The following is a 22696-nucleotide window of genomic DNA, read 5'->3' as shown; positions in this document are numbered from 1 at the left end:
ACGTGACGATAATCAAGCCCCTTGCACAATGCCAGGCAACAGGCAATTGAGGCAATAGGAACAGGGAATAGAAATCAGAAATCATGTATAAATGCAGAATAAACAGTGACACAGGCAATAGACACAGAGTTTTCGTCACGTTGGAAATTCTGTGCCTATTGCCTGTTGCCAACCAATCATAGCATGCGAATTTGTTAGGTTGTAATTAACGATTTTTTGGTTATTTCCTGTTCCTATTGCCTGTTGCCTGGCATTGTGCAAGGGGCTTTACGTATCGTTTCGCGGCGCGGTTCATGCCGTTCACGCTGCGGCGCGCGCGCGCGCCCGCGCGCAGCGTCCCCCTGTTGGCGACCAGCGGCGGCAGGTAGTTCCGTCCGGCGCCGTCCGCAGCGCCACGCTGCAGAAGCGCGCGAACCGTGCAGCGTGCGAGACACGGCGCAGCGCGGCGGTTGGCTGACGGTGGCGGCGATGACGACGGCGATGACGGCGGCGGCGGCGGCGGCGGTGGCGGCGGCGGCGGTGGCGGCGGTGGCGGCGGTGGCGGCGGTGGCGGCGGCGCAGCATGCTTGGCAGCACCGGCGACCATCCGTCCGTCAATCAGTCAATCGGTGTGCCTCTGGAGTCTGGTGCGGTTAGTGTGTCAAGTCAGTCTACGAGCGCGCGTCACCGGGAGTAGCGCTTGGAGTACTTACGCTCCGTGTTATTTACGCATTCAGTCGATCGGCGCGAGATCAGCGATCGTGAGAGCCGCGACAGAGTTAGAAGAGGGAGGAAGGAACGAAGGCGAGAGAGAGACGTGAATTACGCGATCGCCCGCGCGTGCCGCTTTTGCAATTTCGTGGAGCGAACTAGCGAAGACGACGAACCCCGCGGCCGACGGCGAGAGGATGGCGGACACCAAGGACGACTGCGCCGACAACGTGCAGTTCTTCGAGGGTGTCGAGAAGCTCCTTGAGGTCTGGTTCACCAGCTCCAAGGGCCTCAAGCAGCATCAGGGTGATCTCCGGCAGATACCGCGGTAAGTACGCCGTCCGCCGGTGTCTCGCTGCTGACACCACCGTCTCCTCCTCCTCCTCCTCCTCTTCCTCCTCCTCCCTCCTCCCCTTCCCCTCTTCCCCGCGAGAACGATGACAGTCGACGCCGGCCAGGCCAGGACGGACGGTGACGAGCCGCGCCGGCGTCGACCGTGTTAGGAGTCCGTAGACTGGACTGACCGTTCACGTCGTCTCGGTCGATTATCTACGCGCGTGTCTTTACGGACGATTTTCCAAAAAATAAGCGCTAAATTGAGGCGCCGCACCACCTACGAGGCTCCGCCAAGTGTGCGGCCCCTTGATTAACACTCGCGTTTTGGGCAAAATGGTCCGCCTCCTCGTGACAGGAAAAGGACCTTCACCGAGCTGTCAAAAAGACATCAGGATGTGAAAAATCCTAAAATGCCCGCAAACATCTTTTCACTTCTCTGAAGTATTTCTCTTTTTAATTCTCTTAAGAAACGTTATTTCTTCAGACGCTCGCGCGTTTCTTCAAGATCACTCGAATTTACTTATTATGTCGATCTAGAATAATTTAAGAACAGTCGCAAGTCCGCAAGCATGCATGAATCTGTTTGAAGAGAACAATCGTAGGTTTCTTTTTTTAAATCCCGATTAGACTTATCAGACTCTTGACATTGATAAGCCCTACGGTCTAGCTTTCAATTCGTTAACGTCTCGATCTTGCCCGCTCGATGATCCTTAAAGAGATTTCCAAGATTTTGCCCGGAGCACATTTGAATAATCGAAATGGAATTTAATTTAACTTAAACAATTAGTGATAAAAGACAAGGCACAGATTTGCTCAACCTGTATCCACACGCGCGGCGACCGCGTAGCGATTATGTAACCGTCGATTGATAGCGGCGCGATCCACTGCGATCCGATTGTCGTAGTTGTTTACGTGCAACGTCAGAGTGTCGTTGAACCTCCTGAGGTGTGCGCCTACGGGTTAAAGGCCGGCTACGATGCCGACTACTGTTTATTTTTGCATATCGCGGGGACAATAAATTTAGAAGCCTACCCACTGCCGGCCGATGAAGCGGGAGCGCACGCCGCGCGCCGCACCGCGCCAGAACGCCGATCCGAGGCTTCGTTGACATGCGAGATTGTAATCGTTGAACCCCTCGTAAAATTCGTTAAAGTTCTCCTAACTGCAGCTCTCTCTCTCTCTCTCTCTCTCTCTCTCTCTCTCTCTCTCTCTCTCTCTCTCTCTCTCTCTCTCTCTCTCTCTCTCTCTCTCTCTCTCTCTCTCTCTCTCTCTCTCTCTCTCTCTCTCTCTCTCTCTCTCTCTCTCTCTCTCTCTCTCTCTCTCTCTCTCAATCCCTCCCTCCCCCCCTTTCTCTCTCGAATAACAGGACAAAATTCACATTATTTTCCCTGTCGGATTGAAAGATAAATCATTTCACTTTAGAGATTGAGATAATCGAACGTCAAATAAACATGTACCACGTGTTTGACTTAATGTCACAAGAATTTTGTTGTAATAAATAAAGTAAAATATATGGTTATAGAGCATTGATCGTGTAAATATATTGTTAATAATTCTCCTGTACATTTTTTTATTCAATAAATTGTTGTAATTATAGACTCCATTATATGATGCCAAATAATTAATAAAATTCGTAATTCGAATCTCGTAAATTGTTTATGTTAAGATCGATTTCGCTGTAAATTGTCATTATTTTAAGAAAGTAATAACAATTTATGGCGCGGAAATTAGAGATAGCGATAAATACGAGAAAATCGAACTTGCCGAATAGCGTATAGTCGCAAGATTAATTATCGAATAAAAAAAAGTCTGTTAAATGTTCTGATATAATAAGAACAAAGGAGAAGACATAAATAAATTTCTGCAGCTTACACCCTATTGACGGGGTATAAAATAGCATTCTATTTTAATAAAATGCTTTTCTGAACAATTTCTTGAAATTTTTAAAGACACGTGTGCTTTAACCTTTAGACCGCCTTTAATCCTCTTAGAAAGTCCTCAAATTGTTGTGCTTATATCTTATATATAACATATACAAAGTTCCGATCACACGTAGAGCCTATATTTAGGCTTTCCGGCGGTCTAAAGGTTAAACGATGTCTGTGACATATGGTGACTTACGTCAATTTTGATTGATTTAGACAAACAATCGATCTGTCATGCTAACCGAGTAAATCTATTCTTTTTGCAGGCAAAAATGGGAGTCATTGTTGAAGATAGTCCGTTGCGAGATCATCAGCTTTTGCCATAACGATCAAGTGGACGCCTATGTTCTTAGGTAAGTCGTTTTGTAATAAGCCGAGATTAACAAAAGTCGCACTCAGGTAATAGACCGACCCGACCCGTGAAGAAAAGAAAGAGTTTTGGGATTTAACGAGGGATTTATCGAGGGACACAGGCATCCTATTATGTTTTGTTTTTTGGTCCGTATATTACTTCGCCTAATGTAAAATTGTGTGTTGAGTCTATCTCAAGAATTCAAAGCAGACAAAAGGATGTCCATCTCCAGTTAATTTCGAGCAGATCTTATCAGATTTTTATTTGCAATCTAATCGCGCCGACTGCAGGGTAGAATTACTGATTAAGAAAACTTGGACGACAAACATCCCTCTGATATTTACAGAAAGATGCGCAATACAAATTGTTGCGGCAATTCGTAGTTTTTTGAGGATTAGATTCGTGTGGACTAGATTTTATTTATCTGAATATTATCTACCTTGAGGTAGGTTTCTTCCACATTGCTTCATCGATGTTTCGTTCTCAGAAGTCAATGTATGTACGTCGGTTGAAACTCTGTTCGGCTTGATAAAACTCGGATTACATCACTTGGAAACAAAAGCTGCCGTATCTCTATCTAAACATTTTTCAACATGAGATATCTGTATTTTTGGACTTGCGAGAGATTTGTAGAGAAATTGTATGTTACTTCGCTCCCGTGAAATATCAGTTTGGACATTTGGGAAAGAATACTTTATTGTATAAATGATTATTTCCCGAATATCAGAATTCGTATATCAGAATGATGATCTAAGAACATAAAGTTTATAGTAAAAATTAACCGCGCAATTTTTCGCACATTTAACACTAGATTCGGAAAGAAAAAAAAACTAACTTAATTCTGCGCAAATCTGATGAGGGATAAGGTACAATTCTCTTAATCTCGGTAACGATGTTATCTGCTCAAAAACTATTTCAACTTTGCTTCTGTTTAATTTAGCATAGCGTGCGCAACAACTCGATGTCGAGATAAACGAAATGCAGCCCCTTAGCTAAAATTGCGCTGTTAAATCTCAGAATAAAACGACATAATCCTCATCAGACGAACGCGGGGCTAATTGTCGGACCGCGTATGGGCGAGAAGTGAGCGCGGGTGTTCGGGGTGCGAGCAACGGCGCAATTTTTCGTGACGCGCGTAGAAAGCCGAGAGCGGGTTGGTGCTCCGCGGGGCGTTCCGAGGAGAGAGAGAAAGAGAGAAAGAGAGAAAAAGAGAAAAAGAGAGAGAGAGAGGCACTCAGCCGCCCGTGTACCGCTGGTGTGGTATAATCGATATATCGAATTGTTTTGATGGAGAAGAGGTGCACCGTCCGGCCCGGCCCGGCTCGGCCCGGCCGGCCACGACGCGGGCGGGATGGAACGGGGTGGGATGGGATGGGATGAGATGCGACGTGCCCCGGTTCTAGAATATTTGAGGGTGCGCGAGAGTCGACCCAGTCCCGCCGCTGATCCGCCCCTATAAATAAATATGGTCAAGGTGACACTTTCGCGCGTTTTAGCCCACCGTGCGCGAGTCGCCCTCTTCCAGTCGATAGCAATTGTGAGCGAATCTTCTAGTATTTTCGCTACTAATTAGTAGTGGCGATGGCGGTAACGATAAGGGTGATTTATTGTCTCGGAAAGGAATACTCCCCTAAAAACAAAAATGTGACGTATAAAAAATATGTAATGGAAATGAATGATATGATGTAACAAAATGGAAAAAAATGAGATAAAAAGAATAAATTCATGGGAAAGAAAAGTAAATTAGAGGGAAAGAAAAGCAAAAAGGACAAAGCACAAAAGATATTAGTAAAACGAACCTTATTATGGACCTGAAAGATAGATGATGACCCTCTTCAAGGTTCTCAAAGAATTTTTGACAAGGGGGATAGTTATCTGCAAATTGATCTTCCTTATACATTCGGATTGTGTCTACTATCCCGCTAGTTTGGAAATCGCCGCTAATTTGAATTTCCCCTGCTAAGGAGAGGAATTTGTTGCGTTAAGGCGCTTTGGACTTGCTTTCTTTTCCTTTTGCGACTCTACGAACTCGATCGATACCTTCCAACTAATGACGAGAGATCGGTTTTCTCGTGAAATCCAAAACATCCGTCAGACGTTCATAGAATTCCTCTGTAAATAAATTTGTCATTTAATATTAGTTACTTACTTGATAAAATTATTTATTTATTTAATTTGATATCTATCAAATTGAAAAAAATTTAAATTTGCGAAACATCGAGAATGAGATTGTGCAAAAATCATCGAAATAATGTTTATTAAATAAAGTCATTAGCTCTCATAAAGTTTCTTACATTTAGAGGAAAATTGTTTGATTTTTTAAATCCAAGTGTTTTACTGAAAATCGAAACGTCAATGGACAAACAACAAACGCGTGGCATCCACGATTTGCATAAAATCCAATATATTTAACTAACGAATTTACGATCGCGTATTCAAGACGGAAACTTTTTATTCTGATAAATAAAATGATAACAATAACAAATTTATCTTCAAAGGAATTCCACGAACGTCCGGCGGATGCTTTGGATTTCGCAAGCAACCGATCTCTCGTCATTAGCTGGAAGATATCGTTGTTAACAAAATTATATACATCATATAAATAAATAAAGTTTGTGTGAAGAAAGGTATAAAACAGGCTGTTTCAGATTTGATCTACAATTATGATATTAGAGCTTACAAATTTATTCATTAAATAAAAATAAGTGCGCATGTATTAAAATTTTGAAAGGGAGTAAACATATAAGTATTTGAGTGGACTCGAATGTGAACTCGAATTGCGAATATTTATTTTCTATATCCAATACCTAAGTACCTATGATAGTACTTAAAACGAGACTTAAAAGTGAAAATGTCGCGTCTTGGCTATGACTTTCCACTTTCGCTAAATAAGTGATTTACATTGACACATAGGTACACATACATACATACACATCTTCTTTTCCTTAAAAAGTTATGTATGACCAATGAAATTATAACTGAATTTCTCATATTTCTGAAACAATTTTCATAAATGTGTGTATATCTCAGATATGTTTAAATCTTGTCAGATTTCTCCGTGGTGTTTCAAGTTTTTTTTGCTGCCTTAAGAAATGTTCGAAATAAATTAATCTTTTCATTAAGGCCCAGTTTTACAAATGTCAGTTAACTTTTAACCTTAGGTCACTCTTCGTCTCTTTCTATAAAGGGGGCGATATAAAGAGACAAAAAGTGTGTTAACCTAAGGTTAAGGATGTATCGGAGGTACAATCTTAGACAAAAGTGCATGAAATTTGAAATACTTGAATATCTACGCCTAACGCATAGTAAATCTAGATGTAAGATACTCAAATGATAGTAGGAGTCTTATTTTTACTCCTAGAAAGGTATTTTTTACTTTACAAATGTTTTTTCATCGAGATACATTCGTGCCGACAGCACAATTATCTCAAGTTATAATTTATTTCTTTAAAACGGTATAGTGAAGACAATAGAAACTTGGCAGATATTTTCATCTATTCGTATACTAGATGTACAAAAAAATTCAAAATATTGGTAGCGCTTCTTCAACATTTTTTTAGCTGTTTTATCCGTCAAAATCGTCTCTTCCCATAAGAATACGTGTAAAATCAGTGAAAATTAAAATCGTTATACCTCAGCAACCGTTTAGTGGATTCGTTTCTACTTTTTTGTAGCACATCAGGAAGACTAAAAGAACATTTTCACAAATTTTTATCCACTTGGTAGCGCTTTGAAAATTAGGTCCGATACATCTGAGACTGTACCTCCGATACATCCTTAAAAGTTAACCGACGTTTGTGGAACTGGACCTAAGATATATAATTTAGCTTGTTATTAAAATAAAGACATCTCGACTTCTCCATTTTCGTGAATTTAATCACAGACTCTCTAAAATCTAGTTCGATCTTTGTAATAAATCATGATTATTGGTTTCGTCAAAATTGATTATTATTTCCATTGTTATTTTACTTTTATTGCTATTATTTTCGTTATATTATTATCATAATTACCGTTACTATTTTTTCTATACTGCTAATGTTTTTTTTTCTAATACTCTCGCAGTTTCTTTTTATAAGTTTTGCTGACAGGTTGTTTCTGTTAATAAACAAGTAAGTAACATATTAGCTTCTTGAATTTAAAGCGACGTATACGTTCCGTCATTCGTATAGTTTTTAAATCCAATTATGTGGCCTTCGCAGATCTTTTTTGTACCAAAAGAACCAGTGGAATTTTTTTCACGCCCGCATAATATTACGAGATAATGCTCAATATTCTGTTATCGACTTTAATTGTACGTTTATCATACGTTTTTATTTAGAACACTCGTAAGAAGCTTACGCTTCCAATATCGCTCTCGTTGTCTTCGCGGAGAATCTTAGGGTCAACGTCTATCGTCGATAACCTTTGACGATCTATTTTTAAATTAAATTTTTGTAAAAAGCTTTCCGGCTTTTATTCGGTCATTCGTCACAGCGGGCGTGAAAGAAATAAAGATGTAAATGTTACTAATTAAATAAACGGAGCTTGCATTGGAGTTACATCTAATTTAAAATAATCGCGACAAACTTTTTAAATTAAAAAAGAAAAATATATAGAGCATCGAGACGGAAACATTTTGATCTAAGTAAATAAGATCGATTTTGTTAGTAAAATTATTAATATATATGTAATAAATAAGTAAAATAAATAAATAAAATGTTTGTGATATGTGGAAAATATAAAATGGAAAGTTTTAAATTCTCGCACTAATATATTAATATATTAATGTACGAAGTAAATTGCATATTTCCTTCATCTTTCGAGTCGTTAACAAGAATGAGGAACGTACGGTCAATTCTGTGAATGTTATCGTGGTAAAAATGAATTATCTTTTTTTTTCTCGTTTAAAAAGTCGTTAGTGTAATCAAGAAAGAGCACAATTATCGCTAATGAATGAACTGTCGGGCGACGATGTGTCGGGCATGACGAATGTTGACGTAACGATGAAGGTCCACGTGCAGTTCCCGCTGAGGAGCACGCAGATATTTGTAAATTGCGCGAATTGTCTTCGCGCAACGTCGCTTTCTGCCTATAGGCACAGAATAGTGAAGCACAGTTCAGAAATAGCAACATCAGCGGAAGCCAAGCAAATATCTTTTAATAACCTTCATTCTTTGCTGACCTTCGCTAATATAGCGCTCTCAAATAACGTCATAATTATCTACCAGCATAATTAGCAGAGCAAATCAATTAAAGTAGAAAGAAAAGAAAAAGCGAATAAATGTGCGTCACTCTCGTTTAATCTTAAACACGCGCGCTATATTATCTCCGTTCATAGCTACCATGAGATCTCTGATATATCGCAACTGTAAGCCCTTCGTGAAGAACATCAGTTTGCAAGCCGTTAGATATCGTAATAATCGTCCTCACTTTCGTCGGAAGCGAGATTTAGACAAATTGTTTTTAACGAAATAAATATATAGTTAAATCATTAAATAAAAAGAAGAGGACACAGTCACAACAGGGTGTTCGTGTCGTAAATGTTTAATTAAATTAACATTTTAAAAAACGTTTCGGTCTGTCATCAGGCCGTCTTCAGTTAAATCATTACTTGATCAGATTTAATTTAATTTAAATACGTTTTTCACTTTTTCATTGAGTTAAGTAAGTTAAATAAGATCATCGATTGAGAGCTTCTTAATTCCAGATTGCTATTTCATCGCAAAGAAGTAAGATTTTACAGAGTTGTCGCTTAATGATTTTTACATCCGAACGTCTCGAATTAAGCGTGCTATTTATATTAAACATTTATATTACGAAATGTCACGCAGATATTATGATGTCTCAGAAAATGCGCTAAAGATTAATAAAAATCGTCGTCAGCGAAACAGCTAATCATGTGATTTATCATGTCCGCAGCGAGAGCAGCTTGTTTGTGTCCAAACGCAGACTCATACTAAAGACTTGCGGTACCACCACACCTCTGCAGTGTTTGGAGCCGCTTCTGGAGCTCGTTGAGGAGTACACTGGCTTCGACGATGTCGAGGTAAATCGTTATCGTAAGGATATTACAAACGACCGTTAGCGTGGGCATGTAAAGGATCGAATTTGTGACACATTTTCCGTGAACATATATTTAACGTGGCACATGGACGAAAATTATTATTAAATAATTATAAAAGTTCTTACTCTCCCTCTTCTATAATACAGTTGACCAGATATCTTTTTCGAAAATATCACCTGAAAATTTAAAAAGAATATAGATGCGTATATTTGCGCAAGCTAGGGCAATATTACGTTATAGTTGGTGTAAAATAATTGTATCTTATATCGTGCCCAGGCAGGATTTTTAGAAACAACAGATTTGTAAGATCATTAGATAATATACTTATAAATATTTAATATAATATAATATTATAGATAGATATTTATTTACATAAAAAATAAGATGATAGATTTTATACGTGAAAAATTTCTTATGTAAAACAATTTTTTAAATATTTTTTGAAGTAAAGATTTCGTACACAAAATATCAACGTTAGAATATTAAAAGATTTCGTTAATATTTCCTCTAAGAAATGTTACGTCCGTCTTATATCGGGCGTGTTGGCAAATTCAACGCAAGCGACCGCGGCAGGAGATCAGCTCCTTTCCTCCGAACGCGCCGCGTCGTTCTTCGGTCTCAGGAGTGCTTAGCTATATAACTTGACCTAGTGCGCGCGGATAAGAAACACGGCTCTATATGTGTCCCTCCGCCACGCGCGAAACGCGTCTCTCTGCCGCCTCCTGGTTTATTGATCTCACTTCTATCTCGCCGCGACATACCTGCCTCTCCCACGCTGTCCGAAACGCATTTTCGCTCGCCAGCGTTTAACCGCTCAGCTTCTTTCTCCTCTTGATCGGGCAGTATCGGATAAGAAGACCCCCGTTTTTCCTTTCTTTTCTTCCGCCCTTCGTTCGTTGATTTGCAAACAGGCAATCATTTTTATACCTACTGTGCGGTCCCGCGACGTGGCCCCGTGTAAATCGGGAACATCGGAATCGTTGAAATTCGAACATGCGACTTACTTCAGTCCGATTCCCCACCCCACCTCCGAATCGCGGCGGAGGGCGCGAGATTTGAATCGCGGATTTAGATCGGCCCACCACCCGTCGAGATATATTCCGCTATAATTTTTTTACGGACTCCCTCTTGTTTTTCGAGAGGTACATCGAAGAATATCGCGTGTCCTAATTATCGTCTAGTTATCGCTGAAAGAGAGCATATAATTGTAGATATTTTAAATATTTATTCTTCGGAATGATAATGACGTTAATGATGATAACTATGACAGTATTGGCAATTATATTATGATGAAAATACAAGTAACCTTTCGAATAACGTGGTACTTGAATTGCACGGTAAAAAATTGTGACAACCCTTGAATAACACGGTACTGGAGTTGCACGAAGTTAGAATAATAGTCACACAAAATAAATACATACGTAAATACCGGGGTGGAGCTTATGTTGTTTTTTAAAAGTTTTTGTTTAAATAACCCCTTGGAACCAAATGTCCAATTTTATATGGATCTGGTTTTGAATTGCACGGTTTTCAATAACACGGAATCACGAGGGTTACCTGTAATAACACAAGAGTTACAAATAAACAATCTATTTCGAATTCGTGCACTGTTTATCTGTTATGCTTGTAATTATTATTTTTTAATTAATGTTACTGCTATTTTATTATTATTGTCGTTATTATTATCATGTCGTTAACAATAAAGTATTTAGAATATATAAAATGAGTAAATGAGTAAATGTACATGGTTCTTAGTTTTATGTCACGCTTTCAGAACGTCTTTTACTCCCGAAAGAATTACAAGAAACCGGAGCTCCAGATATCGCCGCACCAGACGTTTGAGGAGGAAGTCGCTCTGCTGGATTCCCTCTTCCCTGGTAATTATCAGATACAAATTTTTATTTTTATTATACAGGAAGAGAAAAAGAAGACAGAAAGAAAGTAAATTGGAATTGAGCTAGGACAGAGTGATTTAATTACTCCAACTCAAATCGGTTATCTTTTGTATGTTTTCAAATTGAGGATTCGGAAGCCCCGTCACTGTAGCCCTATCTCTTATTTCAGATGGCGAAGCTTACTGCATGGGCTCACCCGAGACAGATTGCTGGTATCTCTACACTCTGAGCCGCGATAAGCCACTGCAGGACCCACCGGAGCCGGATCAGACCCTTGAGATACTCATGACGCAGTTAGATCCAGACGTGATGTCAATCTTTACCAGGGACGTCTGCTCGTCCGCCGACGAGGCGACGGTCAAATCGGGAATCGACAAGCTCATTCCTACTATGATTATAGATGACTTTCTGTTCGAGCCATGTGGATACTCTATGAATGGGATATCTAAAAATGTGAGTTGCGAACATTGAGATGAATAATTTTAAACAAATATTTAGCCATAAGATTGGAAGAAACAAAAATTTATAATGTAATATGTAACGTGTAATATATCACTTGTAAATTAATATATACATATATTATATACATACATATTACTTTGTATATATATATTTTAAAATTTATAATTTAATTTATAATATATATATATATATACGTATGTATGTATATATATAAATTATAATATAAACATTTTTTTATTTGAGATAATATTTTAAAATATTTTATTTCTTGTAAAGTGATATTGTTGCAAGTAGGGACCAGGAGAGTCTTAATTATATCTAAAATATTCTTTACATATAAAAATATATGTAAAGAATATTTTAGATATAATTAAGACTCTCCTGGTCCCTACTTGCAACAATATCACTCTTCATTCCTAACGTTGTAATCCGATATAACCATAGTAACAGGCGGAGTCTTAATTGTCTACGATACACTACGATACTATCTTTTTCCTTTTTTCAGGGCAGCTACATGACGATCCACATCACACCGGAGCCCGAGTTCTCGTACGTGTCGTTCGAGTGTAACGTCTCAGAAACGTCATACGACGAGATAATCCGTCGCGTGCTGAACACCTTCAAGCCGGGCAAGTTTGTCGTGACGATTTTCGCCAACAAGCAGTCTGCGGCGGCTAATTGTCCGCGCGAACTCGAGAAGCGGACCGATTATCTGAACCGTTCTGGCGACTGGCTGCGCACCGACGTGCAGTACTGTCGTTTCCTCAACTACGATTTGACTTGCGCTTTCTTCTCGCGTTTCCCGAGCTGAGGGTTCAAGGACGCTTCATTCGTCTCTCAACCCGGGACCAATGAAGCGCACACCACCCCCATTCCTCTCTGTCTTCCTCCCCGTGATTGTCACCGCGACGGCGCGATGACGATCCCGAGGAACGAAAACAGAGTGCACTTCACCCTCCCGCACTCACCCGCTTTCCAGGGTTGTGACGTTTTCAGCACGACCCTGAAAAGTGTGAATGGCGCAGACGTCACGGTTCGCTCAGCGTCGTTGCCGCAACTGACGATGAAGATGCCGCGATCCAAGGTATACCGTAAGACATCTCTCAAAAGCCTGTTTCTCAAGTGCGAAGTTGACGTCGGCGCCAATGGTAATGGCGCCACCGAGAGGAACGGCGTGCGATACATGAGCGTCGCCGCGGAAAAGAAGCAAAAGAGGAAGAATTTCGCGGACAGAGACGTCGACGCGGTCGCGAGATGCGAGAACAAGTGGGGTCTCGAAGACATCCACATCACATGCAACCCTATGTCGACGCCGTATCCATATTCGACGCCGACAGCGACCACCACAACGACGACCACCACGGTCACCACCAAGACGACGTCGACGACGGCGGTAGAGAGCGACGAGGAGCCGAAGAGCCGCAGCTGCGGCAGCTTTCTACCGATACTCGCTCTGATCCCGCACTCGGTCATCAGTTTCCAGTATCTCAGCCCGAAGATGAAGTTCTCGTGGTGGCGGAACAAGATCTCGTGAAGACACGCGTAGGCGCCCACCGTCGTCGCCGTCGACGTTGTGCGTCGCGACGCCACCCCGACTTGTTTTATGAGGAGACACACCTCTCTTACCTCGTAGCGAGCTCTCTTTCCTTCCTCCCTCCCCTCTCTGTCTCTCTTGGCTTATATACATATATATTTCTCTCTCTCTTTCTATTTCTATGTATCTCACTTCCGGCCAGTCTTCATCAATTAGAGAAATCCTTAAAGCATCGTTATCTCGCAAGTCCACCTATATTAGCAGTTAACGTATTGGAATGCGTAAGCTGTTACTAGTTGTAACTTTCGCAGTTACGAAATTCCCATTGTCGCAAAGATGCATACTTCGTTAATGTGAACGCATTAAAGTGCGTAACATTTTCGCGATAGTTCTCTGACAAGTTTCCGTGCGTGGTAACGAGGTTTGGTTCCACAAAATGTTTTCAAATATCTAACAATTTTGACATAACGTGAAGATGCGACTGTTCAAGACTCAAGACCTAACGGTTTCTAAAATTGAGCGGAATTTAAGACCTAAGGAACTAAACTGACGTTCTACGGGAAAACACTGTAACTTTTGTAACAACAACAATCTCCTAATTCTTTCAACTCGCCGAAGAAAAATGTACGGTGTTTATTACATATGCACACGGCGTTTTTCACACGTCGCCGGATCCTCTAGTCGATCAAAGTTCCTCCGTCGTATGATGTGCTTTTGATTTGTATTTTTTCCAAATCCGCTCGGGGGAAAAACGTCGTATTCAGTCCCCCCATAGTCTTTGCTCTAGGAGATATCTAAACAGATATCGAACATTCCGGAACCCAAATTCTGTGCCATTTCAGACCGAGCAGTCATGCTTAACGATACAAGTTTTTGTTTTTTTTTTGCATCTGCGCTCGTTCTTTTTTTTTCTTCTCGTCGAAAATATAGAGAAGTATTCCAAGATCCTAGAGTATTTAAGTTAGACACAAAAATTCTCTGTAATCCAAGAATCTAAAGATCGTAGAACCTAAGGATCCACAGTTCCTAGAATCTAACACCTAACGATCCAAAGACCTTAGAATCTAAGCACGCAAAGATCTTAGAACGTAAGGATTCAGAGATTCTTAAAATTTAAAGAGATACTTCAACGTTGTTAGAGCGTAAAGAACCAGGCTATTTCGCGAGGATGCAAGATCCAAGCATAAAATCGAGCATTCTCGAAGATTCTAGAATGTAAGGATTCAAAAGAGACATTATATAAAATCTAAGCGTCTAACGATCGGACATAATATATCCCCTCGATTAATTGGTTTCTTTCGGCGAACTTCCTTAATTATAGGCGAGCGCCGTTGCGGGCAATCAATTGTCGAGATATACAGCCGAGAATATATCCATAAAAACAAATAAAAAGGAAGATTATGTCGAGAAAGTTTTACGTTACGTAAGATTTAAAATATATCGGAGAGAAGAAGTAATAGTTGGATGTTTCGACGACTGATCTTTGAATTCTCTGTTGAGAGAAGTCGATCGAGCCACGCTGGAAGTAAAAAAAAACCGAAAACAAAAAAAAAGACATTTGTCGTCTATTTTGTTACACTGTACGCGCCAGTATCAACGTCGCGTGAGTATCACGCGAGTGGAGGGCGATGAGAATTGATCTCATCGTCGATCGTCCCCGGTTCGCGATCAGGAACGGTTGTGCAAGCGGTTGTGTCGGTATGTCTGTCTACCGAGATAGAGAGACCCGTGCATCGCAATGCGAAAGATCTAGTATACATTGCCAGGCGACGAACGTCGCGGTGGAACAACAATTAACGTTTATGTTTTTTTATCACCTTATTTTTATGTTTCAGTTTTTTTTTCATTTTACGTTAGTCAGCGTAGTAATCATTTTTCTAAACGAAAAGAGACGAGTCGCGCACGAGACATTTGTTTCGCTCGTAGCTCTCGGCGATTCTCGCACTCGAGTCGGTCCGATTATTATTTTTTACGCTAGATCGATTAGCAAACCCGATGGACTCTTGGTCTCTTAATCGACGATCTTGGTTCCTTGTCTTTTTCTTTTCCCTTTTTTTTACGGAATCGTACAACAGAATGATACGTTACTGTTGCTGCAACGATAGGCTCAAAATTATCGTTTGTAGAGCAACAATTTCGTCTCCTGTATATGCTTTCCGATTTTAATAAATTATTTTCGTAAACACGCATCTTTCGTTATGTTTTTTTATTTTATCGAGTTTTCTTTTTTTTCCCCTCGCTTTTACCCTTAAAATTATTTGAGATTATTTCTCGATTCACGTCGCACGTTCGCCGACTTATAGAAAGGAGAATATTGCAAATATATAGTCGCAAAATCAGAATAAAATTTTGTTTTCTTAAAACGTTATTTTGCAATTTTTTACGAACATTTGACTCTGTTATTTTCTACAATTTATTTTACGTTAATAACGGTTTTCATCTCCATATTGTCTCAATAAACATTAGATTCAACGACTTCTATTAAATAGATGGAGTAAGATCAATCGATGTGCGATAATAAGATAAGCGCGGTTAACGAGAGAGTACAAATAATTAATCAATATAAAGAATTTAATCGATAGCGATGTCGACAGGATAAAAAGAGAAAAAAAACACGCTGTAACACATCGTGGGCTGCGGTCCGATTCACGCTCACAGCGTTGTAAGCATCATTCTGTCTTCGTTGCACATCGAATATCAAACGAAGATAGAGCGATGCTTCAGCTTCAGAGCGTGAATCGGACCGCAGCCATGGAGTGTTACTTTCAGAAGCATTACTATTCGTTGCTAATAGATCACTGTTGCATGCTAAAGTAAATAAATTTTTGTGTAAAATATATCTATGAAATAAAGATTATATTTAGTCAATAAAAGTGTCACACACAATTTATTGCTCGTCATTATTCCCCACCTAAATTGACATTTATCTCTTCAAAGTCCTTAACTTTCGACTGTTTAATAAGGGCCGGTTTTTCCAACCTGTTAGGTAAACTACCTAATAGTTAAATCATATATGTCTTTGTTTATCCTTTACATTAAACAAAGATAGACATATGATTTAACTATTAGTTAGCTTACCAACAGGTTGGAACAACCGGCCCTAAATTTTTTTGTGCCGAGGTAATTATCTAAGAAAAAGAAGAGGGAGACATGTTTTACTTATATTATCTTACTTTCAATATACATCTTCTCTTGCTCCATTTCCTTCGACATCCCTAAAGTTATAACATGCGACAATTATGGGAGCATATACTCTCGAGAGGAATGTATTTCAACCCCCTCACACAGGACATCGGAGGACGAAAGGACCGCGCGCCGTCGTTAGATCATGACATTCGATTCCGCGTGCTCGCGTTGACTGAAACGCACACGCATCCCACCGAACACGGCGTTAAATCTGGATCGAAAGCCCTTCCGCTGTGCCATTTCCGCGCACTCCTTCGCTATCGCGGGCGCGTCCCCCTCGTACTCGTTTCGGATTCTGTCCAGAGCTACGGTGCGAAGAGCGAATTTAGCATTTTAAAACGTGTTCTCAGAAGTTATATCAAGATGAAAAAGAAAGGGTGGCATATACGAGCTAAGTTGCAGAGTATTATACAGAGAGACTTATCTTTCAGTGCAAAAAGCTTCATAAATAAATACCTTAAATTCCCTCTTATCTACATAGGAATCTTCATAGAACATGGACCAAATATAATCAGAAATTTTTTTTTCCATAGAAATGACAATTTTTCTGCCTTTTTCGTTCCGTTTTGTTATTTAACGAATTTTAGGATATTTATTCTGTTTACATGCCTTCCTTCTTTTTCCCTTGATTAACTATAAATCATACCGAGTCTTCGTAGCTATCAATCTCCGAAGCGGTAGTTGCGTCGTTACCTTTCTGCAGATCCATCTCGTCCATCTCCGTGTTGCTGATCTTCGAGAGCTCGTTCCGGAAACTCTTGGTGATCCTTTTACGTATGTAATCCGCCTGGATCTCCTGCTTCGTTCTGGGCACGCGAAAACGAATGCAACAGCACAACCCGACAACAATGCTCAGCAGTACGGAGAGAACAATGCCGGCGAGCTGCCAGATGCGAAATCCCGGTAACGCCTCGTTCTCTAGCCACTGCTGCACCACGTCCTCCACATCGCCATTCGTGGAGACTTCGTTCGACGAGCTGGAAGAGAACGTCGGCAGCGTCGTCTCCTCCATCACACTGTGATTTAAATGTTTAAATTTGACTTCCGAAGGTATTCAAACGAGACTTCAGATATTTCGGATCCGATATATATCTTCCTGTTCGAAATGTCGAATCCTATCCCCGAAAAAAATATAGAGAATCTTCGAGTATATAATCTTCAATTTTAATTAATTATATAGCTACGTGATATGGGCTTTAATCGTTTCGTTGGCCTTATTGACGCACATTCAATCCTCGGCAGGATACTTCTGACTGCAGGAAAAATATACAGCTGTATCGGAGGCCTGGGTGTGGTTGAAAAAGCTTAATTGAACGTGTTCCGACACTCCCTATTTTACGCCGCTTACTGATTAGAGATCAATATTACAGGTACGGGATTGCAGGTCAATACTACAGGTATACGTTTGTGGATTGTTAATGGTTTTATTATCTTCTCACAATACTTGGATATACATATATTATAGTCATTAAGGTGATGCTGGAGCCGTCTGTTTTACCGGCATTTTTTGTTGGCACGTAGCGTTGTATTAATTTGACAGAATTAAAAATCCTTCTCCAGAATTGCAGTACATACATTAATGATTCAGGGGAACTCCGATTTTATATAGAAAACGAGAAAAAATTACGGAAGTACAGATTTCCTTATCTACTTTTATCTTAATATGGCGTCTCGAGTTGCGGCGAGCTGTCAGCTCATCACAAGATGTGTTTCATATAAGAGATATACCATTGATACGAACGCGAAAACAAGCTTCCCTGAACAAGAAAAACATCGATAAACCCCCCAAATCAAGATTTGGAAGCGTAATATAAAAGTATGATGTCGGTGTGCATCGTGCGTATGTGTGCGTGCAATGTAGCGTGCTATCCTTGTCTATATCTTTGTCTATACAAGGACAGATATAGTCGATAACATAGAAAATGGTAATTTTGTCGGTTATACAGACGGCTCCAGCATCACCTTAAGGTAGATATACCATTGGTACGAATGCGAAAACAAGTTCCCCTGAATTGTACAACAATAAAAACATCGATAAACCCCCCAAATCAAGATTTGGAAGCGTAATATAAAAGTATAATTTCGATGTGTATCGTGCGTATGTGTGCGTGCAATGTAGCGTGCTATCCTTGTCTATATCTTTGTCTATACAAGGACAGATATAGTCGGTGAGCACTTCTTTATCGACGCTGATCGAGTTCGCCTGCGGCTCCAGCATCCCCTTAATGTATGTACTGCAATTCTGGAGAAGGATTTTTAATTCTGTCAAATTAATACGACGCTACGTGCCGACAAAAAATGCCGGTAAAATAGACGGATCCTAAAGCCAAATTACCGACAATTGCAGGGAAGGGTCTAACTTTGAGTAGACTGCACAGAACTTAAAACAGTTGTTGTACAATTGAAATACGCACGAAAACACATCGCGCGAGTGTTGATTTCAAGACAAAAATCGAAAAAAATTACAAAAATACATTTCATAAAAATGGCGCTATTTAAAAACTTCGATTCGGTTTGCGGCGAAGTTCGGCTCGCGGTTCTGCTCGATAATGTGGACCCTGCTTTAGAGAATCTCTTATTTAATATGCATATTTTTGGAATTTTGACACATAAGACACGACTTTCTCGATCGGGTATGATTATACTGTGCATCGGGCACGATGAAACAACTTTGCGGTAAATATTATTTATTGTATGTAAAAGTGATCTTTTTTCTGTTTATTCTTGAATCGTTTTATTTTACTTTATTTATTTATTGATTTATAGATATACCTATAATAATTAATTTAATAAAAGAATTTACTTTCAGATTATTGTGCGGCTAGTGCGGTTAATAATTTCACTCTTACGGCACTTTTATTCTTTCCTGATGAATGTTCGTCCTCTAAAAAGAATTACAAGTAGATAATGTGATAAATTCGACGAAGAAGAATATTGTAAGTAATAAAAATATACTTTAGAAGAATATTATTTAATTTTAAATTTTGCAAGAACTTGGAAATAAATTTAAAAGATCTAAAAAGAAGATAATACAAGGCGTTAACTATAAATTGTATAATTACGATAAAACATTTTAAATTATTATTTAAATTTGCATATTTAAATCAATCAAGATCAACTTATTATTTCTGTTGCAGTTTAGTCTATAATGTTTTGCGAGTAAAAACTTACGTGATAGTCTTCTTTTCGGTGTTTTTGGATTGAGATCTCGCTCTGTTCAACACCTTGAGAAAGTCTGTCGTCTTGGTACGCATTCTCGAGTGAATATAAACTTTACTGCACTTAATATGATAATGCAGATAATTTCTAAACATGTGTATCAGGTCAATGGTGTTGTCGCGAGCCTCTCGATTGGTATGACGTGGAAACAGTACTGTAAAAATATAAAATAAAACGATATGAGCTTTAAAGTAGAATTATATGAGTTTGTATGTTCAGCTTGAAATATATCAATAGTAGAAAGTTACACAAATACGCAGCAGTAATAATGATTACATTTCTTCCAGATAGTCTTTACAACAAATCTTTAAAATTTAAGAATTTACTAATAAAATTGCACATAAATCTTCTATTATTATAATTATTAAATTATAATAAATTCTTAAAATTTAAAATTTAAGTTTCTAACAAAAAATTTTATATATCAGACTTTTTTAAATTTCTTTGTAAGATATACATAAATAGGAAGTTTTGACGTCATATTGACGCGACTTAACAAATGCAAAGAATAAACGTCAAATTTTCTTTACCGAATGTGATGTAACCAATGCAATCTCCGACTGCCGCCTCGGAATCCTGCAACTCCAACGGCGGCTCACGGTGGTTAAACAAGACTTGTGGGGCGGTATGGCTCGCACGCCTACCCTCTTTCAGTTCTTGAAGAAAAAGTTTGCCGATGACCATATCGTCTTCATCCTTGAATATTGTACTGAATACTACCGTGACTCTGTCGCTCTTAGCTTCCACATACCTTGGCGAGAATTAACGGAGGTTAATAATAATAAAAGTAACAACTGAGCCGTTACGTGCATAGATATATTTCTTACATCGTTTCCTCGTCTCGATATTGGATTACAGCTCTCTTCTGTACTGGCCTGCCCGGAGAATCGCAGTATTCTTCCTGAAAGTCGAAGTATTTTTCGAAGACACTGGCGAAGCAATGCCTCTTCAATAGGGCAACTTTCCTCACTAATGCCTCCCAATCCTCTGGTAATTTCTCCAAATCTATAAGAACAGATACATTGTAACCTGTAACAAATGAAAAACGATTTAAAGCAATTAATTACTTTCGTTAACAAGTGTGAAAGCTGCAAGATGATTAAAACATAAAACTAACCGCTCTCCGGTGCAATAAGATGAGACCCGTACTCTCGTTTGAGCAACTCGTCTGCACCATGCTCTTGTAACTGTTTATAAAATTTAAGCAAGATACTAATCTGCAAAAAAGATAAATATTAGAAAATTGATGAGTTATTTCAAAAGGACCACAAAAGATGTTTATAGGTAAGTATGTCGACTTACTCTAAGTTTCGATTTATCTCCACTGAGGTTTGAAATATGAAACAATACTCCATCAAAATCTGCTATGACCACATCTGTCGACTCCTGCTTATGTCTACAAACAAAACATATATTTCTGATAGAAAATAATCACAAGACTATTGATTTGATAAGATTTTACAACTAACAGATCTGCATGAGCCAGGATATGAAAGCTATGGGAATAAAATTCCCAAGATCTTAAAATAAGAAATAAAAAAATAATGTGAAGAAAAGAAACATGGTGAAAGAGATGATAATAAGACAAAGAAAACAAAAATCTACTTTTAAAAGAAGTAAACCGTTTTGTTTAAAAAGATTTCACAAATAAGATCTTATAGCCGTATTCATAGTCCTTCTTGAGTAAGGATTCCTTGTTCCTTATTCTACACTTCATAAATTTTAAGGTTCCTTGATCGATCAAGGAAGGTTAATGAAATGTAGAATAACTAATAAGGAACAAGGAATCCTTATTCCTCAAGGAAGGACTATGAATATGGCTATTAGTGAGCCAAGATTAGTAAACGTTAAAAATAACTAAAAATAAAATTCTAGAGAAAAAATTTCGAAACAAAACGAGAAAAGCAAAATAGCGTGAGACAAAGTGCAGAAATGTAATGGAAGAAGCGAAAATAAATTAGGGAGGCAAAAATATTTTTTTGAAAAATTATTTGGAAAGATATAAGATTTCGCAAATATCAAATGGGAGTAGATTGAAGCGTCTACAATGGCAGCAGGAGTAGTGGATTAAGATTGGCCTAGTTTACACCGTGCGTTTAGGCCGCGACCTATACCTTATATTCAACCCAAACACGATAGGTCGCGACGATGTAAACAGTTGCGACCTCGCTTGGGTCAGGTCTCTTTTTCGCGTGCCCTGACCTAAATTAGGCCACATGACGTAACGCGTGTAAACACAGGTGACCTAAAGATCGCCTAAAGTGCAGAGAGTGTACCAATAGATACCAATAGATAATTTTTACCTATATTTGACCCAAAAGTATCATAGGTCTACATGGTGTAAACGTTTTATTTAGAAGCCTATTTTAGGTCAGGGCATAGGTCAGGTCGCGATCAGGTCGCACGGTGTAAACTAGGCCATTATAACGTCGTCTACAATGGCAGCAGGAGTATACAGTAAGACGTAAGCAGTAAGTTATTGACTAATGGGATTTTTACAATTCAAGAATAATCGACTGTGCGGTTGGTCAATAGCTTACTCAGCTTACTGCATACTGTTTGAAACAAAATCCTGAGGGAAAAGGAGGGGCGAGATCTCGAGGTAAAACGAGACAAAATCAGAAGAAACAGCGAAGAGAGTTGAAAAGAAGGTGGAGAAAAACAGAATTAAAAGGGAAGAGAGTTTAAATTCGACATGTTGTTCGAAATGGGAATTTCTCGGGGAGAAACGAAGGCGCGGCACCGCCCCGGCGCCACGTCTTCCGGAATGAGGTTAGGTTACGCGGACACCGGGATCTCTAAGGAGAGAGGACTATGTGGCCTACGAGACACTTACCCCGACAGGGCATTCTTGATTTTGTTCGTCAACGTTTCCTCGAGTATCCTATTGTGTATCTCGAGCAGAATCATGATTACTACACTTAGCAGGAAGAATCGATGCGTGATACGTGACCGTAACTTCTTCTTGATACGACCAAGTTCTTGTTAAAAATGAGTGATGATAAAACTTGAGTTACTATTATAATATGGCTCGTTTCCATTCGAGCGGTGAGA

At 39.3% G+C, this 22696-nt stretch overlaps 4 protein-coding genes across 5 annotated transcripts; 2 read left to right on the top strand and 2 right to left on the bottom strand.

The window, feature by feature from the left end:
• The first annotated feature begins 558 nt into the window (after positions 1-558).
• Positions 559-12514, top strand: Samdc (S-adenosylmethionine decarboxylase). The gene is made up of 6 exons (XM_071701612.1): positions 559-1018; positions 3218-3304; positions 9202-9328; positions 11121-11223; positions 11411-11694; positions 12209-12514. Exons 1-6 carry the CDS (start codon positions 888-890, stop codon positions 12512-12514), a joined length of 1038 nt encoding a protein of 345 aa, XP_071557713.1. The 5' UTR covers positions 559-887.
• A 105-nt stretch (positions 12515-12619) lies between these two features.
• LOC139770010 (uncharacterized) lies at positions 12620-16123 on the top strand. The gene has a single exon (XM_071701615.1). The coding sequence runs from the start codon at positions 12620-12622 to the stop codon at positions 13235-13237; it is 618 nt and encodes a 205-aa protein (XP_071557716.1). The 3' UTR covers positions 13238-16123.
• Positions 16124-16384: 261 nt separating this feature from the next.
• Positions 16385-17738, bottom strand: LOC139770011 (uncharacterized). Of its 2 annotated transcripts, none has more exons than XM_071701617.1 (2): positions 17070-17738; positions 16385-16728 (listed from the first exon to the last, which is right to left on the bottom strand). In XM_071701617.1, the coding sequence occupies exons 1-2, from the start codon at positions 17433-17435 to the stop codon at positions 16681-16683; spliced, it is 414 nt and encodes a 137-aa protein (XP_071557718.1). In that variant the 5' UTR covers positions 17436-17738; the 3' UTR covers positions 16385-16680. The 2 variants fall into 2 exon arrangements, with proteins under 2 accessions (XP_071557718.1, XP_071557717.1); XM_071701616.1 differs by having other exon boundaries at positions 17117-17738.
• Positions 17739-17823: 85 nt separating this feature from the next.
• Arpc2 (Actin-related protein 2/3 complex, subunit 2) lies at positions 17824-22690 on the bottom strand. Its single transcript, XM_071701613.1, has 7 exons — positions 22479-22690; positions 20945-21038; positions 20760-20859; positions 20470-20671; positions 20173-20393; positions 19595-19796; positions 17824-19307 (listed from the first exon to the last, which is right to left on the bottom strand). Exons 1-7 carry the CDS (start codon positions 22550-22552, stop codon positions 19280-19282), a joined length of 921 nt encoding a protein of 306 aa, XP_071557714.1. The 5' UTR covers positions 22553-22690; the 3' UTR covers positions 17824-19279.
• Positions 22691-22696: the final 6 nt, after the last annotated feature.

The sequence above is a fragment of the Temnothorax nylanderi genome, unplaced genomic scaffold (assembly GCF_030848795.1).
Source record: "Temnothorax nylanderi isolate EJ_2023f unplaced genomic scaffold, tnyl_v1.0 TNYL_tig0026_pilon, whole genome shotgun sequence".
In the NCBI taxonomy this organism is placed as follows: domain Eukaryota; kingdom Metazoa; phylum Arthropoda; class Insecta; order Hymenoptera; family Formicidae; genus Temnothorax; species Temnothorax nylanderi.
The sequence above is the reverse complement of the archived record's forward strand: the minus strand, read 5'-3'. Positions and strand labels throughout refer to the sequence as shown.